The sequence below is a fragment of the Marmota monax genome, unplaced genomic scaffold, assembly GCF_021218885.2.
Source record: "Marmota monax isolate L192 unplaced genomic scaffold, Marmota_monax_Labrador192_F-V1.1 WCK01_AAM20220418_F8-fsc00949, whole genome shotgun sequence".
Classification (NCBI taxonomy): Eukaryota; Metazoa; Chordata; class Mammalia; order Rodentia; family Sciuridae; genus Marmota; species Marmota monax.
The window spans coordinates 45,574-66,742 of record NW_026693524.1 but is presented as its reverse complement, the minus strand read 5'-3'; the positions used below and the strand labels follow the sequence as shown (position 1 = coordinate 66,742).

The 21,169-nt window shown below is 41.4% G+C and overlaps 2 protein-coding genes, 1 non-coding gene and 1 pseudogene across 10 annotated transcripts in view; 2 read left to right on the top strand and 2 right to left on the bottom strand.

Moving 5' to 3' along the window:
- LOC131424691 (cofilin-2-like) lies at positions 1-5,768 on the top strand (annotated as a pseudogene).
- LOC124102272 (zinc finger ZZ-type and EF-hand domain-containing protein 1) overlaps positions 1-18,030 on the top strand; it is a gene marked incomplete at its 5' end in the record, with an annotated part of 68,079 nt that extends 50,049 nt beyond the window's left edge. Inside the window, 3 exon segments of one of the 6 annotated variants that reach the window (XR_009228108.1) lie at positions 5,775-5,974; positions 14,199-14,357; positions 17,090-17,439. Coding sequence is in view for 5 of the 6 variants with exons in the window: in XM_046458500.2 (XP_046314456.1) it covers positions 5,775-5,954; positions 14,199-14,725 (707 nt within the window). 6 annotated transcript variants of the gene reach the window in all.
- Trnav-cac (transfer RNA valine (anticodon CAC)) lies at positions 6,730-6,802 on the bottom strand. Its single transcript has one exon. It is a non-coding gene; the product is annotated as a tRNA-Val (tRNA).
- LOC124102274 (zinc finger ZZ-type and EF-hand domain-containing protein 1) overlaps positions 8,089-21,169 on the bottom strand; it is a 50,248-nt gene continuing 37,167 nt past the window's right edge. The window contains exons 19-20 of one of the 3 annotated variants that reach the window (XR_009228109.1): positions 16,779-21,119; positions 16,018-16,573 (exon numbers count right to left, since the gene is read on the bottom strand). Coding sequence is in view for 2 of the 3 variants with exons in the window: in XM_046458508.2 (XP_046314464.1) it covers positions 9,784-9,824 (41 nt within the window). In the remaining variant the exon portion in view is untranslated. Of the gene's footprint in view, positions 9,825-10,836; positions 13,427-16,017; positions 16,574-16,778; positions 21,120-21,169 lie in introns of those variants that run through there. The other 2 variants (XM_046458508.2, XM_046458509.2) reach the window with 2 other exon arrangements.

The window sequence follows — 21,169 nt, the reverse complement described above, 5'->3', positions numbered from 1 at the left end:
AACATATTTACTTTTTCTAAGAATGGAATAAATTGTCTAATCCTTGCATGCCCTAAAATCAATGAAGATATTATGGTTCTTTCCCCTGCATATGACTTCTTTAGAAAGCAAGTTCCCAAGCTACTTTTTCTTGATCTCTGAAATAATGTGATAGAACATAATTTTGAAGGCCCTTTTCCATGCTATAATTTTGTGAATATAGCTCTATTTTTTCAATTGGACAAATATTTAGGTTTTGAACATTTCATTTTACCATTTGCAGGTATCATTTGTTTTCTTATGGGTAATTTTAACATAAAGCCAGGTGACTGCACACTGAAGATTATGTTGGTATCAGTATGACTTTTCATTTTGTTTTACTTAAAATATTACAACTTAAGTTCTTTTGACTTAATTTTCAAACCCCAAACAGTATGGAGTATCTAACCATTATGTTCTCCGTTCACCTTCTGAAGTAATCAGCTTTCTCCTCAGCTTTAGCACTAAGCAGTGCCAGTGTTGTTAGAATATTTTTTAGTTGTAGTTGTTGATGGACCTTTATTTTATTTATTTATTTATTTTTATGTGGTGCTGAGGATTGAACCCAGTTCCTTACACATCCTAGGTAAGCACTCTACCACTGAGCTACATTCCCAGCACAATCTGAGGGTTTTTTTCGCATATGAATGAATGTTCAGTAGTTCCCCAACCATTTGTTGAGCAAACTGTCCTTTCTCTATTGAGTTATCTTGGTACCTTTGTTAGAAATTAATTGGCTTATATGCATATATCTATTCATATAAGATTCTATTATGTTTCATTTTTCTCTATGTCTGTCTTTTACATCAGTACAACACTCTCTTGACTATTTTATTCTACTAAGACTTGAAATCTGATTCTTTAACTTTTTCTTCTTTTGGAAAATTTCTTTGGCTCTTCTAGATTTTTGCCTTTCTACATAAATTTTAGAATCAGCTTGTCATTTTGTATTAAAGAAATTGCTGGTAATTGACTGGCATTGCATAGAATCTATAGATCTGCTTTGGGAAAATTGACTTCAAACTCTGAGTTTTTTTGATTCATAAGCATGATATATATCTCTCCATTTATCTAGGGAATAAACCTTCTCTCATTCCTGAATTGGTAATTTGTATCTTTTCCTAGACAGACATTTATTATTTGATTTTTTTTTCAAAGGATTTTTTTTCCTCTTTTTTTCCTTCCTTCCTCCCTTCTTTCATTCTTTTTTTCCTTTCTTCCTTCCCTCCCTCCCTCCCTCTCTTTGCCAGGAGCACTTAATAACTGAACCACATCCCCAGTCCTTTTTACTTTTTATTTTGAGACAGGATCTCACTGAGTTTCTTAGAGCCTTGCTAAGTTGCTGAAGCTGGCTTTGAGCACATGTTCTTCCTGCCTCAGCCTCCCAAGTCACTGGGATTACAGGCATGCACCACTGAGCCTGGCCCTCTTGTTTTCTGTTTTATTAATTTCTGCTCTGATCATTATTCATTTCTCTGTTTATGCTTGTTGTGGGCTTAATATCTTTTTTTGCTTTTTCTGACTTCTTAAATTGGAAATCATCACTGATTAAAGAACTTTCTTCTTTGCCCTAGCATCTTACTGCTATGAATTTCTCTCTATTTGTGGTTTTAACCATATCTCACAATTTTTGATATGTTATACTGTCATTTTCATTAAGGTCAGAATATTTTCTATTTTGTAATTTATTATTTGCTCTGTGGATTATTTTAAAGTTCTTTCTGTTATTGATTTCAAGTTTAATTCCTTTATAGTCAGAGAGCATACTGAGACTATTGCAGCTTAGTTTTGGGTTTAAAATTTGACTTTTTTGTGAAGGCTTCATGAGCACTTGAAGAAAATGAGTGTACTTTGTTGTTGGTGGAGTGTCTCACAGATGTTATTTAGATCAAGTCAAATAACAGTGTTATGAAAGTCTTCCATACCCTTTCTGATCTTCTACTTTTTCTAACAATTACTGAAAAAGACTGTTGAAAGTATTGTTCATTCTCGTTTCATTATGAGGTGTTCCTTTTTATCCTTGATGATAGTTTTTTTGTTGTTGTTTGTTTGTTTGGTACAGAGATTGATCTCAGGGGCATGTGACCACTCAGCCCATCCCCAGCCCTATTTTATATTTTATTTAGAGACAAGATCTCACTGAGTTGCTTAGTGCCTCACTTTTGCTGAGGCTGGTTTTGAACTCACGATCCTCCTGCCTCAGCCTCCTGAGCCACTGAGATCACAGGCGTGGGCTACTGCTCCTGGCAATAATAGTTCTTGTTCCGAAATCTACATTAATATTTGTATAAGGTATCCTGCTTTTTTGAAAAAAAAAAATAGCACTTGCATGACATGTCCTTTTACTTTAAACATGCATGATTTGACATTTAAAATCAATCTCTTGGTCCACCAGGCCCACTGCCTCCTTGGGGCTACAGCTCTTGGCATGCCCCACACTCTTTTAGCCCTCTGCCTGCCTCTCCTTCTTCTCCTCCCAGAGCCATAGAAGTGGAGCCACTGCCACAGTCACAGCCACAGGCACAATGGCATCTGAAGTTACAGAGAATGATGAAGTTATCAAAGTTTTTCATGATAGAAATTAAGGAAATCTAATACATAAGGGAAGATCAAAAAAAAGAAAGCAGTTCTCTTCTGTTCAAACAATGACAAATGAAAAATAATTGTAGAGAAGGAAAGCAGATCTTGGTGAGTGACATTGGTAATACTGTGGAGGACCCCTGCACATCTTTTGTGAAGTTACCTCTGAATGACTACCAATGTGCTTTGTATGATGCCACGTACAAAATGATTCTAAAAAAGAAGATCTAGTATTTATATTCTGGGTTCCTAAAAGTGCACACTTAAAAAATAGGATTACTTATGGTAGCTCTAAAGATGCCATTAAAAGAAATGTACAGGTATTAAACACAAGTGGCAGGTAAATTACTTGGATGATATTAAGGACCAGTCAACACGTGAAGAGAAATTGGGAGGCAATATAATAGTTTCACTTGAAGGAAGGCCATTTATCAAATGACTATCAAGTGCCATCTGGATCTTAAGGGGTCTTCATTTCTCCAGCTCAGTCTGTTGGAGAATGTCAGCATTTGGTGTTTCTTGTTTTTTGTTTTTTTCCCTTTCCACTAGGCCCTTGCAACACAATGAGTGAAAGAGAGATTTGTTTAAGCAGCCTGCCAGTGATTGCCAGACTCTTTAATATGGTTACTTTTATGTAGAATCTACGCCCCCCCAAAATAAATAAATAAATAATATGAATTTCTTATAGATAGTGCATTGTGAAGGGGTCTTCTTTTTTAATCCAATCTGATAATGCCTGCCTTTCTCTCCCTCTCTCCCCCTCTCTGTCTCTCCACCTATCCCGCCCCCCAGTCCAAGGAATTAAACCCAAATATGCTTTACTACTTAGCTACATCTCCAGCCCTATTTGTTTATTTTTTGAAACAGGGTCTCAATTAGTTGCTGAAGCTGGCCTCGAATTTGCAGTCTTCCCACTTCATCCTCTGTAGTAGTTGGGTTTACAGGTGTGTGCCACCACATCTGGCTGATCCCTATCTTTCAATTGAATTGTTTAAATTTTACATTTAATGAAGTTATCGGGTTGGTTGAGTTTAAATCTACTATCTTCTTACTTATTTTCTATTTGTCTCATCTATTCTTGGTTCCCTTTTTTCCTTCTGCCGCCTTTTGGAGTTTTTATTTTTTATTTTTTGGTACTGGGTATTGAACCCAGGGGCACATTACCACTGAGCTACATCTCCAACCCTTTTTATTTTTTGAGACACAGCCTTGTTAAGTTGCTTAGGGCTTTGCTAAGTTCCTGAAGCTCGTCTTGAACTTGTGATCCTCCTGCCTCATCCTCCCGAGAGACTGAGATTACAGGCATGGGCCATCACCCCCTACTTGCTTTATTCTTCTTTAATGATTCCATTTTATCTTCACTACTGGCTTTTTAACTCTGTTTCTTTATATTCTTTTCAATTTTTCTTTTTTCGGTGCATACTACATAAGCACCCTACCCTTGAGCTACAGCCCTATCTCTAGCCCTACTTCTTTCTTTCTTTCTCTTTTATTTTTAGTGGTTGCGATTGTTCTAAGGTTTATATTGTACAATTTTAACTCATCCATAGTCTACCTTCAAATATTATACCATTTCCCAATAAAGTAAAAATATTATAACATTTATTTCCATTTCTTGCACTCATTCTTTGTGTTATTGTTGCCACACATTTTATTCTACATGATATAAATGTCACATTTTTTTCCTTTAAAAACATTAGAAACTTAAAAAATAGGTGGATGCAGTGGTGCATGCCTGTAATCCTAGTAGTTCAGGAAGATCGAAAGTCCAAAGCCAGCCTCAGCAACTTAGTGAGGCCCTAAGCAATTTATCAAGACTCTGTCTCAAAATTTTAAAAAGGGACTGGGATGTAGTTCAATGGTTAAGTACCCCTGGGTTCAATCCCTGGTACCAAAAAATGTATATAAATTATATCTTATGTTTAGTTACATATTTAGTATTTCTAGTGTTCTTCATTCCTTTATATAGATTCCATTTTTCATGTAGTATCATTTTTCTTTGGCCTGAGAAATTTCACATAGCGTTTCTTAAAGTGGAGATTTGCTGCTACAGAATCTCTTAGTTTGTCTAGAGATGTTCATTTTTACCTTATCTTTGAAAGATTTTTTCTGGGTAAAAATTTCTCATCTGAGAGTTTTCTTTGAATACTTTAAAGAGGAGTTGCTCATTGTCTTCTAACAAGCATAGAATTTTGGCATGAAGTCTTCTGTCATTCTTTTTTTTCCTCCACAGTTTTTTCTTAGTGCATATAGTTGCACATATGATGGGATCTGTTACATATTCATGCATAAAATGTAACAATATAATTTGGTCTGTGTCACTCCTCAGCATACCCCCTCCCTTCCTTCAAATGTTTTTTTCTATCTTCTCCCAGGACATCTTCACTCTATGTGGTGAAAAGACAGAATAGTTCCAGCTTTGTTTGAACTTCAGAAATTGTTATGCTTACTGCTTTTTGGTATTTATTTCTCTTGCCCTAGATAGTTTCCTTTCACATATATGCAGGTCAATATTAGCCTAAGACTTATGAGGAACCCTCTTGAATCTCTAAAGCTTTCTCCTACCCACCTCTCTCTCTCTCTTTATATATATATTTTTTAATATTCTGCCCCATAAATTCTAGCTGCCTTGACTTCCCTAAACTTCAGTCTCCATCTCCTCAGTTCCTTGAGATTTCTCCACTCTTCTGGGACATCTGCTTCCTGCCCTGCAGCCTTGAAATTGTCTCCAGATTTCTGGTGCACTGAGGAGCTAATCTAGTTTACATCCTTTTTCTCAGGGATCTTAATCCTGCACTACCTATTGCCCAATGTTTGAAAAACATTGTTTCATATGTTTTCCTCATTGTTCTAGCTGCCTAAGTGGAAGAGTGAATCAATTATCTTACTCCATCCACCTTGTTTGGAAGTGACAATCTCACATACTGTTTTTTGAAGATGACCCACTTGGCATTGTGAATTATCCCTCTTATTTGCTCAGTAGATGGGTGACCCAGTACCATTTTTGTGCTCACCTTCAAGATGGCCTTAAATATAGTGACTACAATTGAGCCCAGGAGATTGTTTCTGCATTTCTTCTTTTAATAAGGCATATACTCTAGAAGAGATTTGGCTACAGGAAGCATTAACTATACTTTTTCTGCCTTTTTCTTCCTGTCCGCTCTCTCTCTCTCCAGTGAAAGACTACCAGCTGGTCCAGAAGGGAGGAGGACAAGAATGCAGTGACTCTCAAGCCCAATTGAGCCAATATTCCCAGCACTTTGCCTTTATCGCCAGTCACCTTCTGCAAACCAGCATGGATAGCTATTGTTCCGAGGCTGTAGAAGCAACTTGGATCCTATCCCTGGCCCTCAAAGGTTTATACAAAACACTAAAGGTAATGGTGAGCCTCTTCCATTTCATAATAATTCTGGCTGTGATTTGACATCTGCAGGAGATTAACAAGGGAGAAATTCCATCTGATTTCAGTGAATGGTTAATCATAGGATCCTGATTATTTTTAGAAATGGTTGGGGCCTTACACAAAGATAAATAAAATTTTCCCAATAGATTTTTCTATGTTTTTTGTACTGTTTCATGAGCTAGGGTATTATGACTTCATGAGGACATGACCTTGGCAAGTGAGAACAAAAGACTTCCGAATGGCAGCTCCTCTGGTTCATTGTAGGAGCTGGGAGGAAAAATAAAGGGTGTTAGCATCCCATTGGATCTTTAAGCAACAGGGTTCGTCATTGGGGTAGAAGGAAGTAGACAAGTTAATGAGTTGGGTGATATTTGGTAAACTATTGACTAGTGTGGTCTTCTTGCCCTGGGGGTGCTGGTGGAGAAGAGGATCTTTCAAGGATGCATTTCAGCTCACTTGGAGTTTGTAGTCCCTTGACTCTGAAGAGTATTCAGTGGTAGAACTGGTGGCAAGGTCACAGAAGGGACTCAGAAACCACAGGAGACTGGACTTACCGCCCTGGGCCAGCCTTAATTTAAGGGTTTGTAGTTGTCAGGTTTTTTTGGTTTTTGTGTTTTGGTTTTATTGTTGTTGTTTTGTTTTGGGTTTTTTTTTGTTTGTTTGTTTTTTATATTTATTTTTAGTTGTAGTTGGACACAATACCTTTATTTTTTATTGATTTATTTTTAATGGGGTGCTGAGGATCGAACCCAGGGCCTCGCACATGTGAAGCGAGTGCTCTACCACTGAGCCACAACCCCAGCCCCTGTGTTTTGTTTTTTTTTTTTTATTCATGGCATTTATCACAATGTCTGATTGATTTCTTTGTTTACATTGTAGTAGGAACAGGAAAATAAACTCCTTTGGGGAAGAAATCTTTGAATCCTTCACTTATTAAATATTTGTTGAGCTTAATTGCCAAACAGAACTAAGTATGTAGTAGTGAATGAAAAAGGTCCCTGCACTCACAGATCTTCCACTTTAACCATCCAGAGGCTATAAGGAGCCTGCAAAGAAGACTGCCTTGGGCAGAAAAAGCCTTCTGAAGAGATAAAATTTGAGGTAATCGGTTAGAAATCAGCCTTGGAAAACAGAGCAGGAAGAGTAGCAAGCTCCAGACCTTACAGAGGAAGAGGAATGATTGTCACAGAGGTGAAATAACAACCTCTGGGGCTTTGGAGGATGAGGCCAGAGAATTCTTTATTAATCTTTATAGAAGCAGAGGACTTTGGCAGAAGTTCTGAGTTGAAGGAAGCTCCTTTAAATCTCATTGACCTTACATTTGTTGCCTTCACTATTCACCATTACTTCTGCTGAAGTCTTCTAGTGGTATGGTAACAAGGGGGTGTACCCTCAAATAATTTTCCATGGGTGGAGGTAAATTCTACCTACATTCAGTTCTGAAACAAGGCTTAATACTTGCTTTTGATGAAAATCATTTGATGAATTGCACAGACACTAGGGGGTGCTGAGCATTCATTCAGACTGGGATCCACAATCTCACTGGACTTGCAAGAAGTTTAAGTAAGATACCCACCATCAGACCGTTTCCTTATTTACAATTTCCTTTAGCATTTCATGTAAAGCTTACTTTTATTTAATATTTCCCTTACTCCCTCCTTTTTGGTATCAAGAAGGGAATTATGGACACTCTGGTTGCTTGTTTAATCCTTGATATCTATATTTCCATGCACCAAGTGCAGTGATTCATGCAGGAGGAAGGTCAAGGTACTAGGTCTCTGAAAGTGCTTTCCCCATCATTTAAAATGTCTTCACTGTCCCCCAAAGTGTAAAAGTCTTTTAAGTGATTCTATCTCTTTGTGTAGGAGAGAGATTTTAAGAAAAATGATTTTCAAAATAGTTAATATTTATGCTTATGAATGCTTGTTCTTCAAGTTTTTAGTTCCATGCCATGTATTCGATTTATTCTTTCTCTTTTTAATCTTTTTTAATAAAATTATTTTGTTAGAGCTTTATTGTTACACATGGTAGTTGGGTTCATCCCAACAAACTCATTGCATCAGCACAATCAGGGCACAATCAGGAGCCACTTGTCAAAAGAAACTAACTTTATTTTTAGAACCACACACGCCAAACAAAACAGCCTCTCAGGAAAAACCCTCAGAGCCTCAACTGCCACCACCGGCTTTCCACAAGCCTCCCTCTCCCACACAAGCTTCTCTCCACCTCCCACAATCCTCCTGCTCTTGAGGCCGATTGGCTGGGTCACGTGGGCAGAGCCAAAAAAGTCCCCCAATGAGCAGCTCCGTGGTCTGAAAGGGCAGGGAAACAGCCCAATGAGCATCACCGCAGAGGAGCCAATCGGCTAGATGTTGCTGGGGCCGAGGAGCCAATCAGCTAGATGTTGCTGGGGCCGCTGTGAGCCAATCATCAGCCAGCAGCTGGAAGTTTGCTGGCAGCTGGAAGTTTGCTGGGGCCCCTTTGGCTGTGGCTCTCAACATCTCCCCCTCTCTGTTTAAACAACAAGCATGTGGCTTAGGGACCGTGCCTGTTAGGTAGTCCAATTCAACATATGGTCCTTACCCGTCATGGGATGAACTGACCTCTAGGCGTCAGCCTCCTGTCTTAGGTTGGTACCACTGCAATCGGATCATACCCGTCACTGACTACCGGTCCAGCATACAGCCATACTTGTGGATAGGCCTTTGCACCTGTGGGGGGGTGAGGTTCTTTGCCTCACCTCTGTTGGCCCCCAAATTTTAGACCATCACTAGTAGAGGAGGATGCAAAATGCCATGACATTAAGCCAATTGAGGGCTCCTTTGAAAAACTGTACCACCGGTGACACCATCAGCAGAAATACTCCAGCACTACCACAATTCGCTGTACCAACAGATAGTTCACAATGCATACAGGTGAGCTCACAATGTGTCCAGGCAAGTTCTGCAAGCAGTTCAGTGATGGCTATTGTAGAAGCTGTAGATTGGTTTTATCTTTGACTTCACCAGCACTGGGATGAAGATAGGAATTCTGGCAATAATGGCTAAAGAAAAAATTATGTAACATTCCAGAAGGCACTAAAAGAAAACAATTTTCTTAACAATTTACATTGTCTTCACCGGCACTGGGATGAAGATAGGAATTCTGGCAATAATGGCTAAAGAAAAAATTATGTAACATTACAGAAGGCACTAAAAGAAAACAATTTTCTTAACAATTTACATTGTCTTTAAGAGAATTATTAAATATAATGAAAAGGAAAGGTTAAAGTAAACAAACAGATCTGTTAACCTTCTTTTGTGTTCACATATTAAAACAATCCTCAACAGTTGTTTACCCAATTTAAATTAAACCATATAAATCACGTGAAAAAAAATATTTGGATCCATTTTATCATGAGCGCTCATCTTATATGATATATGGACATACGTACATTCAAACATATAACACAAAACACAAGTGTGCACACATAATATAATACATACAACACATAACATTATAGTAAAGGCCTTATAACTTTTTACAGGTGAAATCTCCATTGCAATGTTTAAAAACTCTATAGTCAAAAAATAGAACTGATCAGCAAAACATTAACCTAGGTCTGTATGAGCTCAAAAAACAAAATAGAACTTCATGATATGGCAAAGGGCAATAATAAAATAGATATTGAAAAAAGCATCCTGGTTCTGTTGCAGATGTAAGAACAGCCAAACTGGAGTTTTGGATATCAGCTGTTATGGATTTGAGCCAAATCATCTTCTTTTTGGTCTGTAGAAATCGCTTTAGTTAATCTTTCTGGAATCCAAATCGGCTGCTGTTCTCCCTGTGGAAACACATAAACAGACCCCCGACTCCAGACAATCACTGGGTCAGGACCTTGGTTAATCTCTCTGGAATCCAAATCGGCTGCTGTTCTCCCTGTGGAAACACACAAACAGACCCCCGACTCCAGACAATTACTGGGTCAGGACCTTGGTTAATCTCTCTGGAATCCAAATTCTGGCAAGTGTGTGACGTCCATCTGCCAAATATGGTTAGGTATCAATCCTCTAGGATTGACTCCAAGATTAACTTGTGGTAAAAAGGTCACACAATTTTGACATTGTTTTATTATTTGTCTAGCTTGTTCCTTAGTTATTTTAAAACGCTTTTGTAAAGTATTAGCATTGACATGGAACTTTTTATGAAAATTTATAGCTTCTTCTAGTGTAGAGAAAATATGTATGTCATGTGTAGTTTTATCTGCTAAATCATTGCCCAAACTAAGGGCTCCAGGCAATCCTGTATGTGCCCTGATATGTCCTATAAAGAATGGATCTTTTCTGTCCCAGATTAGACTTTGTATAGTGGAAAGCAAAGAGAAAACAGTAGAAGAAGGGGAAATCCTACCAGCATCTTCAAGAGATACTATAGCATTAACTACATACTGACTATCAGAAAATAAATTAAATACAGAATCTTTAAACATCACAAAAGCTTGTAAAACTGCATTAAGCTCTACCTTTTGAGCTGATTGTTTGGGTACTAAAAATGTAAAAGTTTGATCAGGGGTAACTACTGCTGCTGTACCATTATTTGACCCATCAGTGAATATATTTGGAGCATTCATGATAGGTGTTTTTCTTGTCATTTTTGGAAAAATTACAGGATGCAATGACCAAAAAGACAATAAAGGATTAGATGGTAAGTGGTTATCAAATGAAACATTAGATTTGCACATGATTATTGCCCAAGTATTTAACTCATTAGCTAACTCATCAATTTGATTCATAGTATATGGAGTAATAATTTTATTGGGAGAAATTCCAAACACTCCCTTTGCTGCTTTTATTCCTTTGAGTATTAATTGTCCTACAGCCTCAGGATACCTAGTAAGAATAGTGTTAGGAGAATAAGATAAATGTATCCATAATAATGGACCTTCTTGCCAAAATACTCCTGTAGGAATATTTTTTGTTGGTAGTACAATAAATAATAAAGGCAAACTTATATCAATTCTATCCAAATGCATATTTTCCATATATGTTTCAATGATTTTTAATGCCTTTCTTGCTTCAGGCATTAACATTCGGGGTGAATTTGGATCTGATGGACCTTTTAGGATATCAAATAAAGGTCCCAACTCTCCTGTTGGTATACCTAAATAAGGCCTTATCCAATTTATGTCTCCTAATAACTTTTGAAAGTCATTAAGTGATTTGAGTTGATCTACTCGTATTTGAATTTTTGGTGGACGGACCATATGCAATTTGTTGCTGCTGATCCTCATAAGGTCCCTTTCCTAACAACATATCTAGATTTCTCTGAGGATAACCGGCTGCTGCATTTCGCCCAGCCGTCTCCTTGCAAAATTCCTCATTGGCAACCTTCCATAACAGGTATTGTCCTCCATTTAGCACAGCTTTACACATATTAGCCCAATCTGCTGGCGTCATGTTCAAGTTGTTAATGGATTCGACCATGCTTACAGTGAAGGGTGCTTGAGGACCATAGGTTGTTACAGCCTCTTTTAGCTGCTTCACTGTTTTGAAATTTAAAACTTGGTAAACTCGCTGCCCTCCTGCCTCAAATACAGGGCACGTTAATATTTGAGATCTTGTCTCAGGATCCCAACTATCAACTGCGGGGGTTGGGGACCTCCCAGCATATGGAGGTGGCCTTGTTAGTTGGACACTTACGTCCTCTGGTGATAGAAAGGTGTTAGTAGCAGTCTCCTGTAGAGGTGGTGCTGTTGATTGGACACTTACACCCTCTGGTGATAGAAAGGTGTTAGTAGCAGTCTCCTGTTGTAACTTTCCCCCTGATGGCTTTTTCTGTTTTACACTTTCTTTCTCTGTCTGACTAGCTTGAGAGGCCTTCTCTTTTACTTGAATCTTTTCCTCTGTCTGACTAGCTTGAGAGGCCTTCTCTTTTACTTGAATCTTTTCCTCTGTCTGACTAACTTGAGAGACCTTCCCTTTACTTGAATCATTATGTCTTCTCCTTCCTCTACCATTGTCTGAACTGAAGGCTTTGGACTAAGCAAACAAGATACGAATGTCCACAATGGCAATGTGCCAACTGGCAGAGTCCCTGGGCTTTTCTTTTCTACTCTTTTTAAATCTTCACCATGATGGTTCCATTGTGATATATTTAACAACTCCTCCTTAAAAAGCCATGGGCTACATTTTTGTATTGTATCAACGTATGCCCTGATTGTTCTTGATTTTACTGAGATGCCTCCTTCCTCTAACAATTTACTTAACACTCTTTCAGTTTGTTTTTTACTAATTTCTGATCCCGTATTTCTACTATAATACAACCCAACAAGATAACGCCAAACAAAACCGAGACAGAATGAAATAAAAAGGGAACAACAAAAAGTCATTATAGCCTTTCTATCCTCCTGACATGTGCATCCGTCCTTTCTCCTTATCTGTTCCTCAGACGTAAATAGTTTTTCCTCAGATGTGAGCGGTTTTTCTTCCGTCTCACTCATCTCCAGGGACAGGCAACTTAAAACAAAAGTGAAGCAAAATAAAAGAGGAATCTTAAAATGGCTACCCATCCTCTCGCCCTGCCCTCAGGGGCGAGCAGTTTCACTTACCCTCAGTCGCTCCCCGTGCGAGGCACCAAATGCTGCAGTCTGGCTGGGCACAATCAGGAGCCACTTGTCAAAAGAAACTAACTTTATTTTTAGAACCACACATGCCAAACAAAACAGCCTCTCAGGAAAAACCCTCAGAGCCTCAACTGCCACCACCGGCTTTCCACAAGCCTCCCTCTCCCACACAAGCTTCTCTCCACCTCCCACAATCCTCCTGCTCTTGAGGCCGATTGGCTGGGTCACGTGGGCGGAGCCAAAAAAGTCCCCCAATGAGCAGCTCCGTGGTCTGAAAGGGCAGGGGAACAGCCCAATGAGCATCACCGCAGAGGAGCCAATCGGCTAGATGTTGCTGGGGCCGCTGTGAGCCAATCATCAGCCAGCAGCTGGAAGTTTGCTGGCAGCTGGAAGTTTGCTGGGGCCCCTTTGGCTGTGGCTCTCAACAGCATCTGACCCTGGAAATTGCCCTGCTTCACAATCGTCGGTTTCAGGTCAACTGAGGAGTCTTGCCAAAGGCACCTGGAGAATCACAACCCCCTAGTGCCATCTCCAACTGCTCCCTGCCGGCCCAGTGGGTAACAGACCCTGGGGTATGTCGGCTACCCCACTGGAGCACAGGGAGGTCTCCTGGTGCTGAGGGATCAATATGTGTTGGAATCAGGACCAAAGAGACGATGGTTCAAATTCCAGCTCTACTAAGAGTAAAGGGGGTATTTAACATCCACATCAGTATATGAGGGTTACTCCTTGAATGACTGTAAGTGCCATGCTTTTTAGCCATCTTTCTTTGTCTCCTGTTCTTCTTTTCAAAGCCAGGAAGCTTTTCCCAGCATTTCACACTCCTGCAAAAATTATTAATTGAACACTTATTATATATCAAGAACTGTTTCAGAGTCTAGGGATACAAACAAATCCGCTTCCCTACACACACACACACACACACACACACACACACCACACAGTATTACATCTGGTAGCGATAAATGCATGAAGAAGAATAAAGTAGTAGGGTGTGTGACAGGTGACACTGACTGTTCTGGATGGAGAACTTAAGGAAAGACTCTCTGAGGAAGTGACATTGAGCAGTGCTTAATGAAATGGAAAATCTGATCAACCAAATGCCAGAGGAAGACAATTCCAGACACAGGAAATGGCTGGTGCAAAGGTTTCATGTCTCTGTGTGGCAGGGACATCTCCCTTTTGGTCTGGAATTTGTGCAACTGTCTTGCAACACTTTCTCTTTTACATTGCTTTGTGGTTTTTAAGGTACATATTATCATTCTTATACTAAAATTTCCTTGAAAGCAACATCTATAGTTGACCCAGTTAATTTCCCTTGTTAGGCTTTGCATATTTCCTGACACACAGTAGATACTCAAGAAATCAGAAAGCATGGGTGGATGGTAGGGTAATGAATGGCTGGTTATATTGATTGGTGGCTGGAGGGACCAAAGAATAAGATGAGATGCCCATGATCATTTCCAGCCCTCCAGTTCCATCTAGCCTCCCAGATCTTGTTCCTTTCCTCTGAATCCTTATCCTCCTTTCTATGCCATCTCTCTCGCACTCAGCTAGGTCCTCCCTAAATCCTGATTCTCTTCTCCCCATCCTAAGGGATTTGCCTGGCTTTTGTGGAAAGCAAGTTCAACGTCTCAAAGATAAATGAAAATGCAGATGGCAGCACTGACTATGGCATCTTCCAGATCAACAGCCACTACTGGTGCAACAATTATCAGAGTCACTCAGAAAACTATTGCCACGTGGACTGTGAAGGTTTGGCCTGGGTCCCAGGGTGGGAGGGACGAGAGAGGAGACCAGGCTGTACTCAAAGGACTTCTCTTCCTACCCACAGCCTGGGCACGTCCTTAGAGAGTTCTAAGAGTCAGGGAATCCCTTTACTGAGCAGAGGCTTGGTTTACTGGCCCTGTTACCCATCCAGTCAAAGGATTCTACAGATCCTGAAGCGCCAAAGTTGGTTGTACTTTACATGCTTACCTCATTCTATCCAAATTTCCATGCCAGTTTTCCATTCAAAACTGTTTGTGATTCCCACTTTAGAAATGAGGAAGCTGAGGACCAAAGGGAGAACTGAACCAGAGGTGATGGGATGCTTATTATCCCAAAGAATTTTTTTTTTTTAAAGAGAGAGTGAGAGACAGACAGTAAAGAGAGAATTTTTTTTAATATTTATTTTTTAGTTATCGGCGGGCACAACATCTTTGGTTGTATGTGGTGCTGAGGATCGAACCCGGGCCGCACGCATGCCAGGCGAGTGCGCTACCGCTTGAGCCACATCCCCAGCCCGAGAGCAAAGAAATTTTATTTTGCACCAATAAAAATATGGAAAAATAAATTATTTGTCTACCCATCATGTAGCTCCTGCTTGAGAATATGACTTAAAAAGCAGTTTAGATGAACTGCACTCACCAAGTTACAAACCCATATTAGAGGTGAGACTACACATACCTCTATGAATGTTACAGGCCACTAAAATGATTAATAATGGTTCAGCTGCATTAACAACCTTCTCCGAGAATGTAAATACCTCCTAAGTGTTAGCTATTTCCTTGTGAAGATGAAAGCTCAGGGGTTCCATAGTCAGTGTAGCCATGATTGAAAACAACCAGTGGGCTGGGTGCGGGGTTCATGCGTGTAATCCCAGCAGCTTGGGAGGCTGAGGCAGGAGGATCACGATTTCAAAACCAGCCTCAGCAACTTAGCAAGGCCTTAAGCAACTCAGCAAGACGCTGTCTCAAAAGAAAAGAATTTTTTTTAAAAAAAGGGCTAGGTGGCCTGGTGTTATAGCTCAGTGGTAGACCACTTTCCTAGCATGTGTGAGGCACTGGGTTTGTTTCTCAGCACCACATATAAGTAAATAAAGATTCACTGACAGCTAAAAATATTTTTTTTAAAAAAAGGGCTGGGAATATGGCTCAGTGGTTGAGCGCCCTGGTACCATAAAGAAAAGAAAAGAAACCAGTGTTATTGAAAGACTTCAGCATTTCATCATGTATCATTCTTAGAAAAATGAAACTCTAAAACTGCTTTTGATTATAGGGGATTTATGGACTTCCTGACCCATTGTTTGAAGTTTAGAGAGTAGAATTGAGACCTCTCAAGGGACTACTGTAGTTACAGACTCAAAAGAGGAGCTAGGCTCCCTTTCCAGAGTTAGAGAAAGTGGGCTGCTTGTCTTTTTAGATTTTCCCTCAAGTAGGATCACAGAGATTTGGCAACAGAGTAACTACAGCCTTAGGTTTGATTGTGTTGTAGCTTTGAGAACTATTATGCCTCCAAAATGTGGTGTGTTACCTAAATCTCAACATCTCCCTATACTCAAGTAGAATATTTTGCTGAAGAACCTTTCTGTAAATCAATTATATGAAAGCCCTTAACTAGGGAGTAAGTTGCCAAAGTAATTTCTAGATTAGGCATTATTTACTATGTATAAGATATTTGGGGGAGGCACAAAAATATGTTTTATGCGGGGGGCGGGGGGATTAATTTGGAGATTTTCAATTATATGATTCTCTTCAAAAATGTGGGGTGTTTTATTTTGAAAAGGCAGAGGAAGTGGGTTGCATTCTGAAACAGTATTTTAAGTTATTTCCATGTAAAAGTTTTAGTTCAATTTAAATAAAACCAGTTAAGGAAACTTAAGTTTAAGAAGTCTCACTTCCTGTGAAATGTGAAAGGAAGTAAATCCACACTGACTGTAGAAATCCCATTATAAGAGCAGATCCACCCCTTAAGGAGGTGACTTTGAAAACCATTACTATGTGCTCAGCCATATGCAAGGCACTGGGAATAAGAAGATGACACATCTTTATGCACTAGGGTTGTGTCAGGTAATAAGTAATAAAACAGATTACTATAAGGGCTCTGAAAAAAAAGTCATTTGGGTTCTAGTCTTAGTAGTGTTTCAAGAAAACTATTTAAGTTGCAGGCTTTAACATCCTGCCTTCTCTAGATATGTGCACAAGAGTCACCTTTAGGGGCTGGGGATGTGGCTCAAGCGGTAGCGCGCTCGCCTGGTATGCGTGCGGCCCGGGTTCGATCCTCAGCACCACATACAAACAAAGATGTTGTGTCCGCCAAAAACTAAAAAATAAATATTAAATAAAAAATTCTCTCCTCACTCACTCTCTCTCTCCTCTCTCCTCTCTCTTAAAAAAAAAAAAAAAAAAAAGTCACCTTTAAAAAAGTGGTGTTGTCACGCCTACCTGAGCCAAGGTGGGAAGGAGATGTTTTCCCATGCCAGTGTAAAGGGCTGTCCACACGGATTCACACCCCTTTCTCAGACTGAATTGCCCACTGCCTAAAACCCCTCCTACAGAAATTTCGGAGTCATCACTGATTTCAATGGTAGCCCCAGCCTAACAGAGTGATGAATTAATTATCAAACATGAAATAGGATAGAGAGTTTAGAGCAAATGGCAACATTTTGGAATAAATAACCTTAATGTGTAGTCTGCCTGTTAACCTAACTGGCCCTCGTTTTACAGGTCACTTGCTTCTCTTGGAAGCAGTATAGCCAAGGGGAGGAAGAATATCTCTGGGATTTCAGCCTGGAAGAGGAAGAATTCAGGCCGCCAGAACTGGACTAGCACTACTGAATATCCCCAGAGGCTCAGTCCTGTGACTTCCTTGGGAATCTCTGCCGCCCCCCACCCAATGGGCTGCTAGAGTCCTGGTGCCACCCACATCTAGGGCCCAGATCCTGCTTCGATGTAGGGGAGGGGGCCTGTGGGGGTCGATTGTGGCCCCTGCTTGGGGAAGGGAAGCTTGGGTTGGTTGATTGTGGGAAAAGGCTCCCGGTCTGAGCGAGCCTAATAAAGGTTGAGCCTAATAAAGGTGTCATAATCAAGGTGTCATGAATAAAGGGTGGGGCGGGGCCACTGAGGTTTCCCAGGCGCGCGCCTCAAGGGGCTGCCATAACGGTTAGGCTCCCACAGGCGCGCCCCGCGCCCCATTGGCCTAGGTCGCTGTGCCCCGAAGCCTCCGCACGTCATGTCCCTGCTGCGCCTCTGGGCACCAGGGCTTCTCCTCACGTGGCAACCATTGTGGCTGCTGGTCCAGGCAGCTCAGCCTCTGGAGTCGCCCCAGGACCCTCTCCAGCTGACCGCTGAGCACCCAGGGCCTATCAAGCCCTGGTCTCTGCTCTCCTCTGAACTCCCACCCTTATCGCCCCATGCGCTTACACCCCCGGCAGACCTGGGAGTCTTTGATGACCTGGGGTCCTCTGCTCGCTCCCAGATGTTGGACTCACCACGGAAGTTAACTGACAGTTTGCTTCCATTCTTGGGCAGGGTTTCACCTGGAGAGCCGGCCCCAGAGATGGATCAGTTTGCTGTTCAAGATCAGTTTGCTGCATCAAGACAAACTAATTCCGAAAGAGAGGCTCCCAGAATTGGTTCCAATGCTCGACTCAAAAGTAAGATTCATACTGTCAATCTGCATCAGTCTACAGATCACCAGTCATTTGAAGTACTTGTTCCACCTCTAGATAGTCAGAGTGCAAAAGCAGCAAAGTTTATTGTTTCACCACTGAATCTGAAGAAGGATGTAGCTCAGCATCCGAGATTTGCTAAAGTTGTTGGTGGAACTCCAAAGCAATTTGCAAAACTTCAGCTTCAGAACAACTTGCAGGATGATTATGTGTATCCAAGTACAGATGTAGCTTCTTCTGGCAACCTACCTCCGGAATCCCAGGAGAACTCAGAGGAGTCTCCAGAAACTCCTGACCAGGTTGAACCTTCTGTGGAGGCCCAAGAGACTCCTGAGGAGCTCCAGTCCTCTTCGTCCCAGCAAGAAGTTCCTGAGGACCAGGAGGCTCTAGGAGGTGAAGCATCAATGCATCATAAGCTTTCATCTCTAAGAAGTGACACTCAGCCGGTTGTCACAAGTAAACCTGCAGATCTGGTTACCGTAACTCCGCAGGCAGATAAAGAGATTCACCTTCCTTCAGGCCAGGAGCAGGCCCCAACCCAGCCTTCAGAGGGTCTTGAAGTAGTAGAACCTTCATCAACCCAAAAAGAGGCTCCAGCTCAGACTTCAGAGCTCTCTGAACCCTCTTTAGCTGAGCAAGAGACTCCAGTTCAAGCTCCCAAGTCCCCTATGGAGAATATAGCTGAAACTCTACCAACTCTACCTGTAGTTCCATCTCTAGGTCAGGATCAAGTTCATTATTATAACTTGCCCAGTGTTACAGGTAGGCCTGCAGACGTGGAAATTACCATAACTTCGGAACCTACCAAGGAGGCCGAATCTTCTCTAGCCCAGCAGGAGGCCCCAGTTCAGCCAGAGGCCCCAGTTCAGCCAGAGGCCCCAGTTCAGGAGGCTCCAGTTCAGGAGGCCCCAGTTCAGCCAGAGGCTCCAGTTCAGGAGGCCCCAGTTCAGCCAGAGGCTCCAGTTCAGGAGGCTCCAGTTCAGGAGGCCCCAGTTCAGCCTCCAGAGTATGTGGAGGAGGTAGAACCTTCTCTGACCCAGCAAGAGACCCCAGCTCAGCCTCCGGGCCCTCCTGTGGAGACTGAACCTTCTCTCAGTGAGCAAGAGACCCCAACTGAGCCTTCTGAGTCTCCTGGGGAGGACCAGTCTTCTGAAAGCCAGCTGGAAGTACCGGTGCAATCTCTAGACTTGCCCAGTGTGACCGGTGAACCTGCAGATGTACTAATGACTATAACACCTGAACCCACTACAGAGGTGGGAACTTCTATGATCAATGGTGAGGCTATAGTTCCTCCCTCAATTCCAACTAATGAGTCAGGACCTTCTGCATCCCAGCCTGAAGCCCCAACTGTGCCTCCAGAGCTCCCTAACGATGTAGGTCAATCTCCAGAAGGTGAGGATGTGACAGGTTCTTCTCTAGGTTCTGATCAAGCTGAGTCTCCTACTCCAGAATTGAATAGTGAGGTTGAAACTTCAGCGCAACAGGAGACCCTAGATGAGTCCTCAGTGTCCCCTGAGCAGTTGGAACCTCAGCCAAGCCCCCCTCTAGAGGAGGAACAACCTCCAATTGATCAAGAGGTCCCCAGTCAGCTTGAAGAGCTGCCTGAGGAATCTTTATCAAGTCAGCAGGAGAGCTCATCTCTGCCCTCAACGCCCCCCGTGAGTGTTGAACTTCCACCAGTCCAGGAAACACTCCCAACTAAACCTCCAGAATCCACATTTGTCCCGACTATTGCTTCCTTCAGTGATTCCATGTCATTTTCACCTCAAGATCCGGAAGTAATGTTCAGAAGTGGGTCTTCACATTTGCCTAAAACCACAGTTCAACATGTGGCTCTGATAGTTACTGTACCTTCAGAAGCCACTAAAGAAGTTGAGCCAGTTTCCACCCAGCAAGTTACATTTTATCCAACCCAGTCGAATGCCCCTTCCCAGTCTCCAGGATTCCCTGAAAACTTTGGATTTTCTTCAGCCCAACAAGCAACCACAACTCAGATGGAAACTTCAACTGAGGTCCTAAGTCAGAATCAAGCTCAGGATTTAACATCACCCAGTGTTACATTTCAACCTTTGGACCTGGAACTCACCTCGACTCCAAAACCCACTAAACGTTCTAGGGCGAAGAAGAAGCCTGTAGCTCTTTCATCGTTCCCTATAGCTATTGGAACGTTCTCTATATCTCTTCCAACGGTCCCCGTATTTGTTTTTCCAACCATGCAGAAAACCTCAACTTTGCTTCCAAAGTATCAAGAAGGAATGATTCCAACACAAGAAACTTCAACTCAGCCACAGGTCCTAACTGAGAATCAAGTTCATTATTCAACAGTACCCAGCCTCGCATTTAAACCTGTGGAAGTGCAACTCCCCATAACTCCAGAGCCCAATGTGGGGGTTGAACATCCTACAGCTTTTCCTCCAAAGCCCCAGGATGTGGAACTCCCCATAACTCAGGGCAAGTTTGATGAAACCAAATTTTTCCCACCCAATTTCTCAGAACTTGTTAGTTTCATATAATTTTCTGTGGGTTTACAGGACATGAATTTGAATACTTCAGGACTGGCAGAGGTCACAGCAGTATTCATACACCTTGGATGCTAAAAGCTCAAAACTCTTTTTTAGATGACTTGATTAAGCCATGGATGACAGACTATCCTGACAAGTGAGACATCATCTAAGAGTGCTGTGTGACTGAAGAGAGAATGTCAGGTTATGGAATGACCCAATTCCTCAAAAAAAAATACTAAGACATATACCACATTCAAATAGGAAATTCTGAGCAAAAAGACATACTATAGAATTCTATTTTAAGAGGGCAAAAGTTACCCTATTCAGTTTTTTGGTTTTATTTTGTGTTTTTTGTTCTTGTGGCACTGGGGATTGAATCCAGTAGAGTTCTACCACCGAGCAACATCCCCAGCCCCTTTTATTTCTAATCTTGAGACAGGGTCTCACTAAGGTGCTGAGGGTCTTGCCAAATTTCTGAAGCTGGCTTCAAACTTGTAATTCTCCTGGCTTAGCTTCCCAAGTAGCTGGGATTATAGGTGTGCATCACTGCACCCAGCATAGATCTGAACTCTAATAAAGAACCTAGTGAAAAAAAAAAAAAGAACCAGTGTACATCTCTGTGTGAGTTACAA